This window comes from Momordica charantia (assembly GCF_013281855.1).
Source record: "Momordica charantia cultivar OHB3-1 chromosome 3 unlocalized genomic scaffold, Mcharantia_2.0 BLBB01000003.1, whole genome shotgun sequence".
Taxonomy (NCBI): Eukaryota; Viridiplantae; Streptophyta; class Magnoliopsida; order Cucurbitales; family Cucurbitaceae; genus Momordica; species Momordica charantia.
Window position 1 is genome coordinate 19,739,989 of NW_028275161.1, and position 17,551 is coordinate 19,757,539.

At 35.6% G+C, this 17,551-nt stretch overlaps 2 protein-coding genes and 1 pseudogene across 4 annotated transcripts; 2 read left to right on the forward strand and 1 right to left on the reverse strand.

Annotated features, from left to right (window-relative positions):
• Positions 1 to 696: 696 nt before the first annotated feature.
• On the forward strand, positions 697 to 4,400 carry LOC111010966 (polyphenol oxidase, chloroplastic-like; annotated as a pseudogene). Its single transcript, XR_015789819.1, has 2 exons — positions 697 to 1,768; positions 3,507 to 4,400. The product of XR_015789819.1 is annotated as a polyphenol oxidase, chloroplastic-like (transcript).
• A 2,262-nt stretch (positions 4,401 to 6,662) lies between these two features.
• Positions 6,663 to 11,588, reverse strand: LOC111010623 (uncharacterized). 2 transcript variants are annotated; one of them, XM_088121324.1, is made up of 10 exons: positions 10,988 to 11,588; positions 10,806 to 10,862; positions 10,242 to 10,439; positions 9,847 to 9,942; positions 9,606 to 9,732; positions 7,992 to 9,534; positions 7,655 to 7,820; positions 7,402 to 7,566; positions 7,137 to 7,289; positions 6,663 to 7,053 (listed from the first exon to the last, which is right to left on the reverse strand). In XM_088121324.1, exons 1-10 carry the CDS (start codon positions 11,051 to 11,053, stop codon positions 6,847 to 6,849), a joined length of 2,778 nt encoding a protein of 925 aa, XP_087977450.1. In that variant the 5' UTR covers positions 11,054 to 11,588; the 3' UTR covers positions 6,663 to 6,846. The 2 variants fall into 2 exon arrangements, with proteins under 2 accessions (XP_087977450.1, XP_087977451.1); XM_088121325.1 differs by lacking the exon at positions 10,806 to 10,862 and having other exon boundaries at positions 10,988 to 11,587.
• Positions 11,589 to 16,582: 4,994 nt separating this feature from the next.
• LOC111010893 (putative 2' cyclic ADP-D-ribose synthase BdTIR) lies at positions 16,583 to 17,275 on the forward strand. The gene is made up of 2 exons (XM_088121996.1): positions 16,583 to 17,073; positions 17,188 to 17,275. Exons 1-2 carry the CDS (start codon positions 16,583 to 16,585, stop codon positions 17,273 to 17,275), a joined length of 579 nt encoding a protein of 192 aa, XP_087978122.1.
• The last annotated feature ends 276 nt before the right edge of the window (positions 17,276 to 17,551 follow it).

Below are 17,551 nucleotides of genomic sequence, written 5' to 3' on the forward strand. Positions count from 1 at the left end.
TATTTGACAATTAAAAGAGAAATACAAACAATAAAGATTTTTTTTTTAAATAATAAGTTGTTAGTTTTTTCAATGACAGTAAGAATAGAAATACGCTCTCACTTTGTTCAAACCTAAGTATTTTCTAAACCTATGTACTTATAAGTATCTTCCTACACCAACTTGATGTAGGAATTTGGTTTGATCTCCTGTGTTGGTAGCTTCAGTGAACACCTGCACGAAAGAGATCTGCACATGACCAATGTGGTGCTAAATCCAAGACACTTCGAAGCTAGAAAAGAGTTTCGTTGAAAGTAACAAGGGTAGCGTGGTGAGAGCATAGCTTGCTCCCAAAGTCTTGGGTAGAGTCTTGGGTAGTTCGACGATCTCGTCTAGATCTGGTCGGATTGGTCGTTCACCTTACCCCTTTGAATACTCAAAGGGCTTTCGCGATCCCACCTCAAGTATAATTTCACCCCTAACAGCAACGTTACAAATTTGTAAGCTGTTTATTTTAATATTTCGTGTCTCTTCCTTTTTGTTAGTTAACTAAAGGGTAAGTGAGATAGGGATCATTTAGATGATGTTTTTTTTTTCTTTTTTAAGTTTAGACTTTTTCCATACTCTTGTTTAAAGTGACTTGAACAGTACATCGAAGTTCTCTTATTTAAGATCAAGTTGAACACACTTAGCCTCAAATCACAATTCCCAATTGTAAGCAAATAAATGGCTTCTCTATCCTCTCTTCTATCACTTCCCCCATATTATCACAGCAAAACCCAACAATCCCGCCCTCAAAATCGAAGACATGGTGTTAGTTACCATTTCGTGCCATGCAGAGCCTCTTATAACAATGGAGACGAAACCCCAATAATTAAGTCCAACCCCGACGAAGTAGGAATTTCTGTGAACAAGTTTGATCGCAGAGATGTGCTGTTTGGACTTGGAGGGCTGTACGGTGTGGCCAGTCTCAGCGGCGGCGATAGGTTCGCGTTGGCAGACGATACTCACACTATATCACCTGATACCGCCAACTGTGGGCCAGCCAGAACACCCGCTGGCCCAAGGAACTGCTGCCCACCCAAAATCCACGACATCATAGATTTCATCCCTCCTCCTATGATCCCACATCCCCGCGTCCGCCCGGCCGCCCACTTGATCACCCCGGAACAACTCGCTAAATTCGAAAAAGCCATTTATTTAATGAAACATCTCCCTTACGACGACCCTCGTAGGTTTTCTAACCAAGCCCAAGTTCACTGTGCCTATTGCAATTACGCCTACAAACAATTGGACAGTGTCCCCAAAGCCGAGCTCGAAGTCCACTGGAACGCCTTGTTCTTCCCTTTCCACCGTTGCTACCTCTACTTCTTCGAGCGAATCCTGGGGTACCTAATCGACGACCCAACTTTCGCCATCCCCTTCTGGAACTGGGATTCTCCCCCGGGCATGAAAATGCCCAAAATCTACAACAACCCAGATTCCTCACTCTACGACAGGCTCCGTGATGCACGCCACGTGCCCCCCAAATTGGCTTACCTCAACTACGACGGTGACGAGGACCCTCCTTTCGACGTCGTGGATTGCAATCTCCGTTGGATGAATAAACAGATGAAGGTGGCTGGGAAGTCGGCGAGAGGATTCCTGGGGCAGCTGATCAGGCGCGGGGAGGAGGCTAAGACTGCTGGGATGGGGTCCATAGAGAGCTCTCCCCACAATAACCTCCACGACTGGGTTGGCGATCCCAACAGTCCACATAACGAGGATATGGGGACGTTTTACTCGGCGGGTAATGTTAGAAACAAAAGAAAAATGTATTTTACAAAAAAAATATATAAAAAATATCTTCTTTTTTTAATTAATTTGTAGGAAAATCTTTTTATGAAAAATTAAGGGGGAGTTGCAAATATGGCAAAAAAATTTAAGAAAATAACAAATTTAGCATCTACATTTTACATTTGCAAATATAGCAAAATTTTTAAAAAAAACGGAGGTCCAATAATAAAATATCAAATTTACCCTTGTAGCATTGATATACCATTGATATAGCACTGATATATATATATATATATATATATATATATCTGATATATACTTAATATACATCTGATTTACTACTGATATACAATTGATATATCATTTATATAACTATGATATCTACTAATATAACTTCTTATGTGATTATATTATTTACTATTTATTGATTTACCACTAATATATGTGTAATATATTATTGATATGTATTTGATATACCACTGATATAATACTTATATACAATTGATTTACTTCTGATATATCTATGATATCTACCAATATAACTTCTAATATGATTTACTACTAATATTAGTATGATATAACTATGATTTCTACTCATATAAGTTCTTATATGATTATATAATTTACCATCGATTTACCATGCTGATATAACACTTATATATTTGTGATATATACTTAATATGTCATTAATTTACCACTGATATAACTATGATATCTACTAATATAACTTCTCATATGATTATATGATTTACCACTAATATAACTTTGATGCATCTATGATATATACTTAATATGTCTCTAATTTACCATTGATATAACCATGAGATCTAGTGATATCTAACATTGATGCATCTGTAATCTACTGATATCTACTGATGTATATCAGATATTGGTTACAAATATATTCAGTATGTCACTAGATGTACATCAAATATACATCAGATATACATTGGATATATATCAGATAAGATAGACATAGGTATATCATTACAAATATATTTAGTATATCATAAATTGAGGTACATCAGATGTATATTAGATGTATAATACATACATCTAATGTATATCAGAGATACATTGGATGTACGTTAGATGTAGATCGGAAGTATATCAAAGATATATTGGACGTATATCAGATATACTTCCATCGTGCGTATATCAGATATACATCCATCGGACGTCTATTAGATATACATCCATCGGGCGTTTATCAGATATACATCCATCGGGCGTCTATCAGATATACATCTATCGGGCGTCTATCAGATATACATCGGGTGTATATCAAATATCATAAGGGTAAAACTGGAATAATAAAAATTCCGAAAATAAAATTTCAAATATTTTGCCATATTTGCAAAATACAAAAGTGGTTGACATTTTTGTAAATATGTATAAACGTTTAGCTACCCAATACAATTTCTCAAAAATTAATTAACGTTTTTAATGATTTTAATGTTAATTCATTAATTATATATAACGTTATAAAATGTTATTGGTTTATTTTACTATTTTTGAACCCTTCATAAAAATCTCTCCTTTTTGTGTCTCTAAAAATAGAGAAAATATATGTTTTTGTGGGCTTTGCTTTTTCAATTTGATTCTAGGTATGTTTTTCGATTCTTCTAACGAGTGTATGGTATGGTGTTAACCCACCAACTATAAACAATTTAGCACGTGGTAGTGTCGAAATTGACTTCATCTCACAGCACAGCAATTATTTTCATAAACTCTCGTTCTATTTCTCACAGGTAATGATCCGTTGTTCTATGGGCACCACGGGGTGCCAACGTGGACCGGATGTGGAGCATTTGGCAGAAGCTTGAGACGAAACGCAGAGATTACACCGATCCCGACTGGCTGGATTCCTCGTTCGTGTTGTACGATGAGAATAAAAACGCTGTTCGTATCAAAGTTCGTGATTGCGTGGACAGCGTCAACCTTGGATACGTTTACCAAGACGTGGACATTCCGTGGTTGAATACCAGGCAAATCCCTCGCCAGAATCCGCCCACCAGCTCCTCGCCGGAACCGCCACTGGCTCCCCCACCGGAGGTTTATTTTCCGGCGATGCTTAATTCGGAGATAAACACGGTGGTGGGGAGGCCGAGTAGATCGAGGACCATAGAGCAGAAGGGTGAGGAGGATGAGGTGCTGGTGATCGAGGATATTGAGTTCGATCGGAGTTCGAGGGTTCATTTTAATGTGCTGGTCAACGTTTTGGATGAAGGATTGGACGTGTCCCCCGCGAATATTGAGTTTGCGGGCAGCTTTAGAAACATCCCCCACGCTCACAACCACAACAATGCCAAGAATTCTTTACGTTTTGTGATAACGGAGCTGATTGAGGAGCTGGGTTTGGATGATGCTGAGACTTTGCATGTCAAGATTGCTCCCAAGCTTGGTGGGGAAAACGTCACCATTGGAGGGATTAAGATTGAGCTTCAGCCCATAAATTGAACTATATGAGTGTGTGTTTTGTGTTGTTTCTAAATTACAGTTCTGATCTTCTCATTTGTGTGTTTGAAAAATAATTGAGGGCTTTGTGTAATTTTTATACATATGATGCCCTTTAGTTTCTTGTAATGTAATATATATATATGCATGCAACAAATTCCCTAGTTTATGCTTGATCAATAAAATCATTACCTGTATTTGTGTTATCTTTTCCCACATGAGAATTTCAATGCAACATAAGTACCTAGTAATTCACTCTTAAAGCTTCAAAGTGTTTGACCATATTGCTTTAATTTGTAGATCTTTTTGAAATATATATTTGCAGCTTGGTGTGAACTTAACGTCCTCCGATTTATTTTAGTACAACAATATATGTGGTTGATGTTTATCCAAAAGTCGATCAAGGTCGCTCAAAAGAGAGACGCAGACGCTCGAGGTACCTGCAAGATAAGGTTAGCACTCCAACCGAGCTTCCACGAGTCAAAGTGAGAATTTCGGATACCTTGCATAGGAGGCTAAGGTGTCTATTTATAGGAATGAACTCCAACAGGGCTTCCAACAATGCTCTAACGACTCTGACAGCCTGGAAAACGTACCGTGTTGTTGGAAAATATCTTCGTTACCTTTGCACCCCTAGATGTTCTTCAAAGGTCAGCTCGTACCTAAGACAGGTCAGCCGAAAGCAGAAACAACTTGGCTAGGCTACATGACATCGAGCCAAGGAGACTTGTATTAGTCCCAAATTCTCCATTGAATAATTTTCCCATATGTCGATACATGGTAAGCGATAAGTAGCCTCCAACAAGTGAGGATTTGAACCCACAGACTTTTAACCGAAAATATAATTTATAGTTATAATATGAAGAAAAAAAGAGAGATCGAAAAAAGGAAAAAAATTGAGAAAGAGAGAGAAAAAAAAAAGCAGCGTTAACAACCACCTTTGGCCAAAGTGAGTATAATTAAAAAAAAAAAAAAAAAAAAAAAAAAAAAAAAAACTTGAAACTAAGATTATTTTCATTGGAAACAAAAAATAAATAAATAAGCTGTGATCAGCAAAAAAAAACCGACCGAGAGAGACATCTGGGTTGCCGCTGCCTGTGCTGAAAGAGAGAAGGACTTTCGGGAACCGAACCAAAAATCCTTGGAATCAGTTCGGTTCGAACCTTATTCCAAATTTAAGATATCAAATATGAAAATGGTTTTGGTGTCTTTTAAAAAAAAAATCAAATAATATAAAGTTCTACACTAAATGATGAAGATGACCCGGTAAGTCAACTGTAAGTCGGATAATACTAAGTTTGCTGGGAGCTTTGTGAACGTACCCCATCACCACAACCATGATAAACGGAAGCCACGGGGAGCTTAAGATCCCTAATTCCACACCATTCTTGCAATTTTGAAACGTCTCTTCTTTGGGGTTTTAAAAAAGTGACTATTTTTTTTATCTCACTTTTTTCAATTCCAGTCCAATACTATACTCAATAAATTTTATATTCTTTTTTTAATACAACAAACGGGAGGTAGGGATGTTGGAACTTCCAACTTCTAGAGAAATGAATATATACTATTTATCGTTGAGTTTGTCTCAATTTAGAGAGGTTTTGGTATATTCTTTAACATTATAAACATTAACGATTTACGAACCATATATTATGGTTCCATGTCTTAATTGAAGAACTAAGGGCCTTTGTGTAAATTTGGTGCCTTGGTGGATAAGTAAAGACCATGGCCGCATGAATTTTAGTTTCACTGTTAACGCATATAAAATCTTAATCCTACTATATTTGGAATTTCTCTAGTATTATTTATCTAAAATAAATAAGAAGACAAAGAAGAATGTCTAAAAATTAAGCGTTCCTGTTTTGTGGAAATTAAATGCATACAATTAACTCCATGTTTATTAGAATCTGAAAAATATTTTTAGTACATAAATAATCACAATATATCTTTTTTTTTTCTTTTTTCTTTTTTTCTTGTGAGGAAAGACAATAATATATCTCCTTTGGAACCGTTAATTTTGATAATGCATACGATAACTCCACTTTGAGTATGGAAGGAACTTTGTTGGTTGAGTGGATGGCAGTGGGCCACCTGCGGATAATGAGAAACTTAAGAAATGAAGGCGATTTCTTTCTTTCATTAGGAAGGGGTAAATTGTGTTCCCTTTTCCTTTTTGTAAGTTATAATTTTGGCCTTTGGTATGCATATCTATCTTGAGGAAAGGAAATATTAGCCATATACTCAATAATTACTTCATCTAAAAATATGTTCACACACTCTCTCTTTTAGTACGACAGCTAATTAGACACAATTACCATCTTAATACATAAATCTTTTTTTAACATGATTGAGAGCTTGTTAATTGATAAATGGTTTTATGCATTATTAGATCATTAGCGCGATATTGTATTACGTATATTTGTTACATATAATTTTTACAAAAGGCCCTATCCAGATATCAGAGGAAAAAGGTTAAGCAACATATAAACGCCAAACACATTACTCAAATACCATTCCACACGGTAAAATGCTAGATTGGTGTAAGACCAACCACTGATCTCATGGTTGTGTGCCATTTTTCAGCCAAAAAGATGAACAAGAAGAAGAAGAAAACAACTTCAAAGAAAAAGAGAATCATAGGTTGTGAGGCTCACTCTCTATTTCTAGAGCCAATTCTCTGGTCAGCCTATCGGCACGCTCGTCGTGTCCACCGGCGAATGTGTAGACTCGGTACGCGAACTGAAACGCCCTCCATAGCATCTTGGCACATCCCTTGTTCGTCCTTTCGGATTTGGCTCTGTTTTGTGTCTTCCCTGCTGCTGCTTTCAACTCTCTCTTTTCCTATATCAACAACCAAAAAACCAAATTGTTATTCGGTTCAGTTAACTAACTTTTGAGTGACACAGTTTTTGTTAGAAAACCACCTTTAGAGCCAACTCCATGCAGCTGGAGGAGACGTCCACCATTGATTCCTTGATGCGTATTAAGATATTGAAATCGAATTGAATACCGTGACTTCGGAATTTCTTTGATTCGTCATCCTTCGTTCGCTCGAGTGCGTCGATTTCTCCTTTGATCTACAGACGAAAAATTCAATGATTCATGGATGACATGGTGCAAAACATCAATTGAGTTTTTTGGAGTAAAACATATATTAAGGATAAATCTAAATAGGCATTCAAAAGCTACCTTAGTGAAGTAGTTTTCAACTCTGTCAAGAAGCTGTCCCATGGGAGAAACAATCTTCCAATTCTGTAGGTTATACACAATTGCATCTAACTTTAAATATAACGCAGCCGCAGTCCTTATAGCTTCCAACTTCTTTGTGGGAAATCCTTCAAATCTTGCTAGTACCTTACAAAATAAGAAAGTGCAGGCGGCAGGCCATATTTTTTAATAACATTTCGGATGTAACAATAACAAAATTCGGCAAGTCACAAACCTGCGATTCATCGGTTAGATGCTCGAGTATGGACTCCACATGCTTGTGGAACTTCAGCAGCTCATTCATGTCCGATGACTGGAAGGTTGAAATGGAAGGTTTAAGCTCTGTGATTGCTTTTGCATGGTTTTTAACGTCTTCTTCAATTTGTTGAAAGTATGCTGATCTGAAACACCCCAAAAGAAACAACATTTATGTTATAGCTTCATATTTCTGTCCTCTGTTTCTTTATGATCAGATGCTTATTAGTGTATGTATGCAGAGTAGTTTAACCATTTTCCTCTGTTTCTATTTACATTTGCTATGGACTCGTAGAAATATTAGCAAAAGCTCATACCTTTTTGTCATCTCCGCCAATGCATCTGCCATTCCTTGTTTTCCGCCTGTACTGCTCCCTACACCGCCTTTTCGCCCAGCCGATTTAAGATTTTGATTGGATCCCTCCACCTTCCCTTTGAGTGTTCGGTACAGATTTCCCAATTGATGAGATCTCTTCAATTTAGTAGAGGATTTCTTGGAGCGCACGGATCTCATTGCACCGCCCGGAGGAGGTGGTGGTGGAGCACAGCCATTTCCTAGGGGCATTGGAGGAGGTGGAGCTGAAGCTGCAGCTCCTCCTTTTGAGGGCGTGGGCGGAGGTGGTGGTGGTCCAACCAGCTTTACCGTCGTCCCTGAAACCATCGGTGGTGGTGGAGGTACAGCCACTTTCATCACCGTTTCTATTACATTCAACAGTTGTGGAGGCGGAGGAGGTGCTGTAGGAGCTGCTGCAGTTGGCAGTACTGTGATCTGAGGCAATGCTGGTGGAGCAGACGCTGTAGGCGCTGCTGCAGTTGACAATACTGTGATCTGAGGCAATGCTGGTGGAGGAGGTGCCATAGGAACTGCTGCAGTTGACAGCACTGTGATCTGAGGCAATGGTGGCGGAGGAGGCGGCCGTGAAAGGGGTGGAGCCAGTACTGGATTTTGTTGCATCATTGGTGGTGGTGGCGGAGGTGGTGTTGGTAGTTGCAGGGCGACTACGACTACGAAGGGTTGCGGAAAATGTGGAGGAGGGGGCGGTGGAGGAGGCAACACTGAGGCGAGCAGTGGTGATGGCTCTGATGCAACATCAGGTAATTTTGATGCAGGCAACTCTTCAACAGTTTCAGCAGCTTGGGAATTATTATCATCACTTGTCTCAGCAATGTTCTTTTGGCTTGCTGCCGTGCTCAATTCCAACTTCTCTTCTTTGATATCATCACTCACTTCAATTTCTTCCTTTGTCTCCAACTTCTCCTCTTTGATATCACCCACTTCAATTTCTTCATTTGTATCCAACTTCTCCTCTTTGATATCACTCACTTCAATTTCTTCTTTTGTATCCAACTTCTCCTCTTTGATATCACTCACTTCAATTTCTTCATTTCTAGCAGCAGCATCAATCTCTTTAGAGAGGAGCTTGTCATCCATATCCATCCTCGATTCCTCAACGGTCGTCGCCTTGTTCGAAACAGGGCAGACATTGCCTCCACAATGAGACAACCTGGGGAGCAAGAGGTGCTTGACATCAATGGGGTTCAACTTTTCCACTGCTTGAACTCTAAGAGACCACAAAAGGGGGGAACTACAAGAGACATTCTCCTTTTCTGAAGATTTCTTTTCTGATAATTTTCTTTGGCTGTTGCGAAAGTTTGCTAGGACGGAGGTGGGAGTTTCAGGAGAAGAGCAGCAAGAGCTATTGGTTTCGGAGCACGAATCCAACGAGCTCGAGCTCTTCCCGAAGGAGCTAGTTCGCGAATAAGAGGAGGAGTCCTTTGAATGAACGTATTCGTCCATCATATCGAACCTTTCATTCGCCATACTAACGATGCAATCAATGATCCCCAACACAGATTCAACTACACAAAGGAAAGTCGATTATGAACCTGATACTCTCTACAAAAACTCGAAAGAAAACTTGAAAACTAACCAATTTCATTGAAGCTGGAGTTTTCCTGACATGATGACAGATTATATTTCGATTTGTCCCTCCATTCATGATTCAGCATCCACGAATCTCCAATCGACTTCAATGCAGTGCAGAAGTAGGCCAGACTCTGATATGGAATGCAATGGAGATAACATTATTTCTTCTATAAAAAAACAGCACCAAATGATAAATTCAAGAACTCATTCCAGATATGGAAAAGAAAAAGACCTTCATAAAATACCTGTTCTATGCATGTTGCTTTCATTTCGGAATATTGGATTTCTGATATGATTTCAGGATAGAGTTTTTGAAGATCTTCCATCGTTCCCACCACCAGCTGCCAGAATCCCCCATATCACAGATCAAAGATATTTCATACCAGATGATGGTTAAGAAATGGAACAAACATTCATAGTAGGAGAAATTTGATTATAAAATCACAAGTATTTAAAAGTTCTTGATGCCTTAGCTATTAAGCAGCTGGAAATTTCAGTACTTTGAAAGAATATTTGGTCAAAGAGATGAAGTTTGAACGCAGTTATATGATCAAAAAGTCAATTTCATTATCATTAGAAATAGAAATTTCCTAAACACATTTAACTTGGAGAAGAATTCATCAACAGATTTCATAAATACCTCATTAATAGATGCAGCCCCTTCTAAAGGAGGCAAATCAATGATGTCTCTGAGAATCAAGATTTTCTTCCGCAGCTCCATCATTTGAACAAAGTTATCTTTACGTCTCGAAGACTTCTTACTTCTGGCGACTTTTGACAACTTTGGTTTCTTTGTAATGGATTTGGAGAAAGCGTAAGAAGACGAGCTCTTCATTGTCTACAACAGGAAAAGCATAAAAGCCTTGTCAGAGGTTTTTCTTCAGAGAACAAAATTTGGGTGTTTTGGTTTGATCAAGAAGGGGATTAAACAAGCTTTACAAAGAAGAAACAACCAGATGATGATGAGGCATCATAAAGTTTTGAAGCCAACTTGGATTCTCTAAAAATTTCTACAGAATCATTTTCAAGGAAAACCAAACAAAAAATATCCCCCTTCTTTTTTTTTTTTTCTTTTTCTTTTTCATTTTCCACTCCATCCAGCCCAAGTCTTCGCGTATGCTGATCACCATAAAATCTGAGGGTGCATAAAATTATTGAACAATACAAGGAAAGATCAAAGGAAAGAAATGGAAAAAGCTTCGACCTTTTTGTAAACCCACTTCCCCAAAGGACAGATGGAAAATGAAAGAGAAGAATGAGTCTGGAAATGGATTGAAGCATTAGAAGATGATTAAGACAGAGAGAGACAGAGAACAGAGACATAGACAGATAAAAACAAAAAGCCATGGATTTGAATCAGATATCACAACAGAATGTAGAACAAACCTCGAGCCCATAAGCCTTCTTACGAAACAGCAAAGGACCTAAACCACACCAGCCACCGGTAGCCATAAAAAGTGGCCAAAACAAGCCTTCAAAAGACTTGAATGCCACAAAAACAATGAAAAAAAACGTAGATGAAATATTGGGGTGGAGGGGATTTCAACTTTTTACATAAAAGAATGAATATATATGTATATGTATATATTTTTTGTTTTTTCTTTGAATTCCTCTGCTCAGCGGTGCTTAAGTTTTCTCAAAGGGAAAAGGAAAACCACCCACAGAAGTTTATGTACAGAAAGGAAAAACGAAAGAGAAACAAATATCCTAATGTTGTTGTTTTTTTTTTTCTTTTCTTTTTCTTCTAACGTTTGTGAAGGAATTGAAGAACAACACAAGAGAAGAGAAGAGAGCAGAATGGGAAATTCAAAATGGGAAAATTAATCGCGTGGGGAGCATTTGGGTAAGGATTGAAGGAAGATCCTAAAAGAAGAAAAAAGAAAGAAAGAAAGAAAGAAAAAAGGGGGAAATGGATTTTACTGTATTGGAACTTTCTCTATAATAGAGAGAAGCCAAGAGGGGAGAAAGAGAGTAGGGATTTTAAGGGAGGGTAGGCAAAAAATTAGTTTGTGTGTGTGTGTTTTGTTTTTGGGTAATTAATTAAATTGGATTGGTTTAGTGAAGGTGGCATTACAAACGGATGACCAATCCATGGCTCCTAAATTTAAGGCTAAGGTTGGGATGTTTGGTTTGATTTGGTTTGACAGCCAATTCAATTCATAGTAAACTCATTTTCCAAACCTTTTTTCTGTTCAGATATTTATTCGTATTGCTGTTGTGTTGTTCTTACAAGATTCTTTCAAACTTTCTAAATTTTCCAACTTTTCTCTCGCAGCAGCACCACATTTTGCTTTGACTCTTCCCTCTACACACTACTTACGTAGGATAGGATAGGAACTCTTCTATTTTTTCCCCCTCAAACTACACAGTTTTCACAATTCAGAATGTAATGTAATAAACCATGTGGTGTTCAATCCGATTTCGATATAAAAATTAACTTTTGTTATATGGGTTTGTATTGTGAAAACATGGACGATAGAAACTTGAATATTTTTAATTTGTATTTGGCTTTAGACTTTATAAATTTTGAGTTTGATATTCTTGTAACATGCTGAGCTAAATATTATGTTACATAGACAATCTTTTTTTTATCTCGAATTATATAAATCTAGTTGTGAGTGGTTCATAATAGTTTTATAAAGTTTCTATTGTTACATATTAATATTCATCAATAATTAAATATGAGTTTTTTTTATTTAATTTAAGAGTTTCAATTTTGAGAGTTATTATCAAATTGCAAGAGATAGAAACGTATTTTAAAGAGGAGTTAACAAATTTTTTTATTTTTTTATAAGTTACTTGTGCATTTTTACCTCTATAATTTTTATCAGTTTTAACCTCTTAACTAAAGACTGGTGACAATTATTTTTTAATTACGGTATTACAAATGGTGAATATTTATGGAAATAAATGGCAGACATGCAGAAGCATCATGGGTTCCACAAACTATAATTTGAGAGATTCTATTGACCTTCACTGGACAGTACTGGTTTTAATTAACAATTTTTTTTTAAACAAATTAACAATTTATTTTAGCTGCCCTTTCAAATCTCCATTATAATTTTCTTTTTCCTTTTTCTTTATTGCAACTCCACACCCACAAATCTATGGAAACTCAAAATGTCAATAACTTCTTTTTTTTCTGAAAGGAATTATGAAAAGTAATTCGTGTCTAATTTGGTTAAATTTTTGTCTGATTTAGAGTTATCATTACTCGGTAGAATTAAATTGATGATTAGAAAATTGATTTTAATTTGTATTCTTAGATCAATGTCATCTATAAAAGATCCGAATTGCATTGTTCTGATGATGCTAATTAGCCATGTTTGGAATAAAATGTTTTGATTTCTCAAGTTTTTTCCCTCGTGATTATGCATCATTATTTAAGATATTCATTTCAATAGACTTCACAAATAATATATCATGAATGTATATGAATATAAATTGTTTAGATATAGATTTATTTTTTTAGTACAATATGTGGGGTGGAGGATCGAACTCACAACCTCTTGATTTGAAGTATATGTCAATAATCTTTGAGCTATGCTCGTTTTGATATTTAGATATAAAACTTAAAATAGTATGCCGTGGCCGTGCCTAATAATTTAAAAGATTATGTCATATAAGGACTTTTTTAAGTTCATCAACAATCTAAAATTGGGCTTTTCTTCAGAATTAAGTTGGGCTTTTGAATCAGGCTGAAAATTCTCGTTTTAGACAGAACCAAAGGCCCCCACCCTGTAAACGTGGCATTGACATATGTGTTAATCAACGAGTGTATTGAAAATTTTGCACGAGCATAATATGGAGAAATTCTGTGAGATGCAGTGAAAAGAATAAATGTCATGATAAACATAGTTCCATTGATTAAAAATTTTTTTATCAATCCTTTTCTTTGTTTGACAAAGGGAGCTTGAAGATATTTTTATTTGGTTTTTACTTTTTTAAGCGTAATACAAAAATACGATGCTTACTATATTGACACACCTGGTATGAGGTTAAAGATCTGATCTCCTCGTCACATTTTTAAATTAAGGAAAAAAAAGACAAAAATATGGATATAGCAGGTCGTGGGGGCTTATCCTTGGTGATGGAAAGGGCACAGCTAAAATTTTGCAGGTCTCGTACTTCGAATAGAATGATTATATAGGTGGAAGAAAATCATCCTTTACGGGCATAAAAGCAAATTGGAGATTCGATTGGTAGTTAATGAGATTAAGAAAAATAACTAAGATAATTAGATTGAAGGTTTTCTACTCATCCCGTGTGAACAGAATGGATGGTAGATTCAATCATTATCAAATAATCTTCAGAGATGTATCATGAAATTTGAACTCATTCCATCTCTATCATTTTGATTTACTTTAGCCCCTCTGAACCAATGAATCAACGATAGTTGACCAAAGTAAATATTTTGAGACTACAATGGTTAAAATAGATAAAGTTAGAAATTATATGGATTAAAATAGATATTAAAAAATATAAAGACTAAAAATAGATTAAAAAAATTGTGTAATAGTATAAACAAAATTTGTATTTAGACCTATAGTTAGTATTAATTTTAACACGTGCCTTTCACGTGTATCTCAATTTTATTTTTATACTTTTAAAAAGTGGAGCATCTCTCAAATAATTTATATTTACCAGAAAATAAATGATCTATAAAATAGTAAGCCATCATTTTTCAATATAATTTGATAATTATTAACTTTTATGATTATTTGTGTTGGGTAGATGAGAGTTGATGAGTTTTAATAGGTGTTTAATTTTTTAATATTAAAAAAAAGATAATCTAAGTATTACATATAAATTAAAAAAAAAGATAATTTAAATATTACATAAAAATTAAAAAAAAAGATAGTTTAAATATTACATTAAAAAAACCAAAGTTAATATGCAAGTATATAATATCGATCATATAAATTATTAATTTACGCATCTCTAATATGAAATAAAAGTATTAATATTTTGTCAAACTTAAAGAATTGAAAAAGTTTCAAAATATTGACAACGTAATTTAACTAAAAATAAAATTAATGCACGGAAATTTAAATTAAAGAATATTTTTAAGATTACTTATAAAATAATATTAAAAATAATGAAGAATAATCGGCATGCGCACATAACTGGGAAAAAAAAGATTTTCCTTAAATGTCAATTAAATATTCTTATGTGGTGGTTAAATTAAATATCAAATCAATTGCTTCATAAAGAAGGTAGCCGTTTCTTTTTTCTTTTTTGAGATATAAAAGAAGGCGGAAAGTCTATTGAAGTTTTCGTCACCAAAATATACGATTAATAAGGGCCCAATTTCCTGGTAATATATTACTCCGTCAAACCATCACGTGCTTACATCACGTGGATTCTCTCTTACCAATCTCAATCTCCATGCAATTGCAAGGTTTACCTTTTTTACCTTTTTAACCCACCGTTATTTGCCGGCGAAGCCATACAATTTTGTTAACAAAAATTTCACTGTTTTGTTTGTTGAGGGCTTAAACAAGTTTTTTATTCTTTTAGACAAAATAAAAATCATATTCAAATGTATTCGGGTTGAATTTTTTGTAGAAATTACCACTTCTAAAACTTCTAAAATCACACATGTATGAATAATTATTTCAATATACTCTAGTAATTAATATTAGTTTTGACAAATATTCATACCGTAATTTTACAAGTAAAATTTTTATTTGTGATTTGAAACACTCAAAAACGATAAAAAAATTTTAGTGATGGATGATTTTTGGGAGGTTCGGAATGAATCATTTGTTTTCAAAATTAATACATTTGTATTAAGAACTTGTTTAATATAATTTATTTACATTAGTTTATTTATTTCATAACTAAAAAAAACTAATATTTTTGAGAAAGAAAGAACATAGGAGAAAGCCGAGATATTTCATAATCTAGTCAGTTTTGTAGAATCTTTAGTGGGAGAGAAATAATCATTCCTTCGACAATGTTTACGGATCTTAAACTTCAACTTTTGGACGATATTAAAATTATCGTCTCGTCTTGATTGTTTGTATCGCTCTTCTTTTGTAACTATGATATCTCTATCATTTCTCTAAATTTGAGCGCTTTCATTTTAATACCATTTTAGTATGTTTTTCACATACTTCTATTAATGAATGAAATAGTAGTCTTTATCCTCTTAATTATTTATCAATTTCATTCTTTAATTAATACATAACTCTTATTCATTCCTTAGTTTCAAAACCCACAAGTTGAAAATTTATATTAAGTTTTGATTTTGACGTTGTTCCTCAACGAACTCAATTTCAATTCATGTGTCATGAGGGTTTAAAAATCTCTATAACTTATTCATAAAGAGGGAAAGAAAAGGGAAATAAGTCACATCAGGAACCGGTAACATATTGATATATGATAATGTTATTGTTAATTATGTCCCCTAAAGGAAGGCAAAAGTCCTCTAATTAAAAGCAAATTTAGCCGAAAAAAATAAAGTTAACATCCAAAAGGCCGCAAAAAACCAATACACAATAGGATAGGACTTCGTCAGAGAGAGAGTCTCTTTATATTGGGCGTGTTTGAAGGGGCTTTTTACTCATGAATCGTACAGAGTCGAGCAAAAAAAATATTTAAAGAGTCAAAAATATAACTGGGGAACGGCCCTCAGCTCATACTATATGCTCCCTTTTTCTCTCTTTTTTTTTTCTTATTCTTCTTTGTTTTAATTTTCAGTCTTACATTGAGAATGAAATTAAATATGCAACGAATTCGTTCTTGTTTTTTGAATTCTTTCCCATCAAACTTTCCTTGAAATTCAAAGCCTTAACCCATTGGTCCTTGTTCAAACTGCTACTCTCTCTCTCCATATTTCTGCCCCATTTATATATATATACTCTTCTCGGCCATTCTGATTTCTCTCACACAAGTACAAAAAGTACAAGTTCATAACAAAGGTTTCGAATAAACAACTCTCTGTTGCCTTCTAACTTTTAGCGACAGCCTCGCCAAATGCAACGTTATTCGGCAGTTGTTGCCAGAAACTACCTGTCGTCGAGGATCCTGAGCCGGCGGAGCGACGTCCGGACCATGTCCCGGCGGTGCGACGTGTTCATTAACCACCGTGGAATCGACACGAAACGCAACATCGCCGGATTGCTTTACGACCATCTTACGAGGATAAGGGTGCGGGCGTTTTTGGACAGCAAGAACATGAAACCTGGGGACAAGTTGTTGGAGGAGATTGAAGGAGCGATTCGTAATTGTGAAGTGGGAATCGCGGTGTTCTCGCCGCGGTATTGTGAGTCATATTTTTGCCTGCACGAACTTGCCCTGATGGTGGAGAAGAAGAAGAAGATCATCCCCATTTTCGTCGATGTACGGCCCTCTCAGCTTCGTATAGAATACAACCAAAGCTGCCCCGATAAAGAGTTGCAGAGATTCAACTCCGCACTCGGTGAAGCCAAATACACCGTCGGCCTCACTTTCAACTCCCTGACGGGGTAACTCTCAAAATTATTTTTTTCTAATACAACCTGTAGACCTTAATTAATTAACAAAAGCATTATATAAATTGATATATAAAATGTCAATTTTTGTTGTTTTTTTTTTCTTAGGGATTGGTCGGAGCTGCTGAGGAAAGCTTCAAACGCCGTCATTGATAATCTGATCGGCGGTGAAGCGGGAGAGATGCCAGATAATTAGGCGACGTAAATAATGGTGCATGCATGCACCATCAAATCTGCTTCAAATTAACCAAATACACACTTTTTTCTCTTCTTCTTCTTCTTCTTCTTGTCTTTTTTTTTTTTCAATTCGTTATTTGTAAAATAGGGGTTGGGATGGTTCTGATTAACACAACAATTCATTTTGTTTGATACACTTTATTCAGAGAGATGCAATTTCTTCTGTTTTTTTTTCCTTTGGTACCAAATTATATGTCGGTACACATGTCAAGATTCTGTCCTTATGTACTATTAT

Excerpts from the sequence above, each read along its gene's own strand:
- LOC111010623 (XM_088121324.1), bottom strand. The coding sequence starts at position 11,053 with ATGGCTACCGGTGGCTGGTGTGGTTTAGGTCCTTTGCTGTTTCGTAAG. Across the intron at positions 9,733-9,846 it reads AAGCAACATGCATAGAACAG|AGTCTGGCCTACTTCTGCAC; the intron begins GTATTTTATGAA and ends ATTCCATATCAG. Across the intron at positions 7,567-7,654 it reads ATCTAACCGATGAATCGCAG|GTACTAGCAAGATTTGAAGG; the intron begins GTTTGTGACTTG and ends TTATTTTGTAAG.
- LOC111010893 (XM_088121996.1), top strand. The coding sequence starts at position 16,583 with ATGCAACGTTATTCGGCAGTTGTTGCCAGAAACTACCTGTCGTCGAGG. Across the intron at positions 17,074-17,187 it reads ACTTTCAACTCCCTGACGGG|GGATTGGTCGGAGCTGCTGA; the intron begins GTAACTCTCAAA and ends TTTTTTTCTTAG.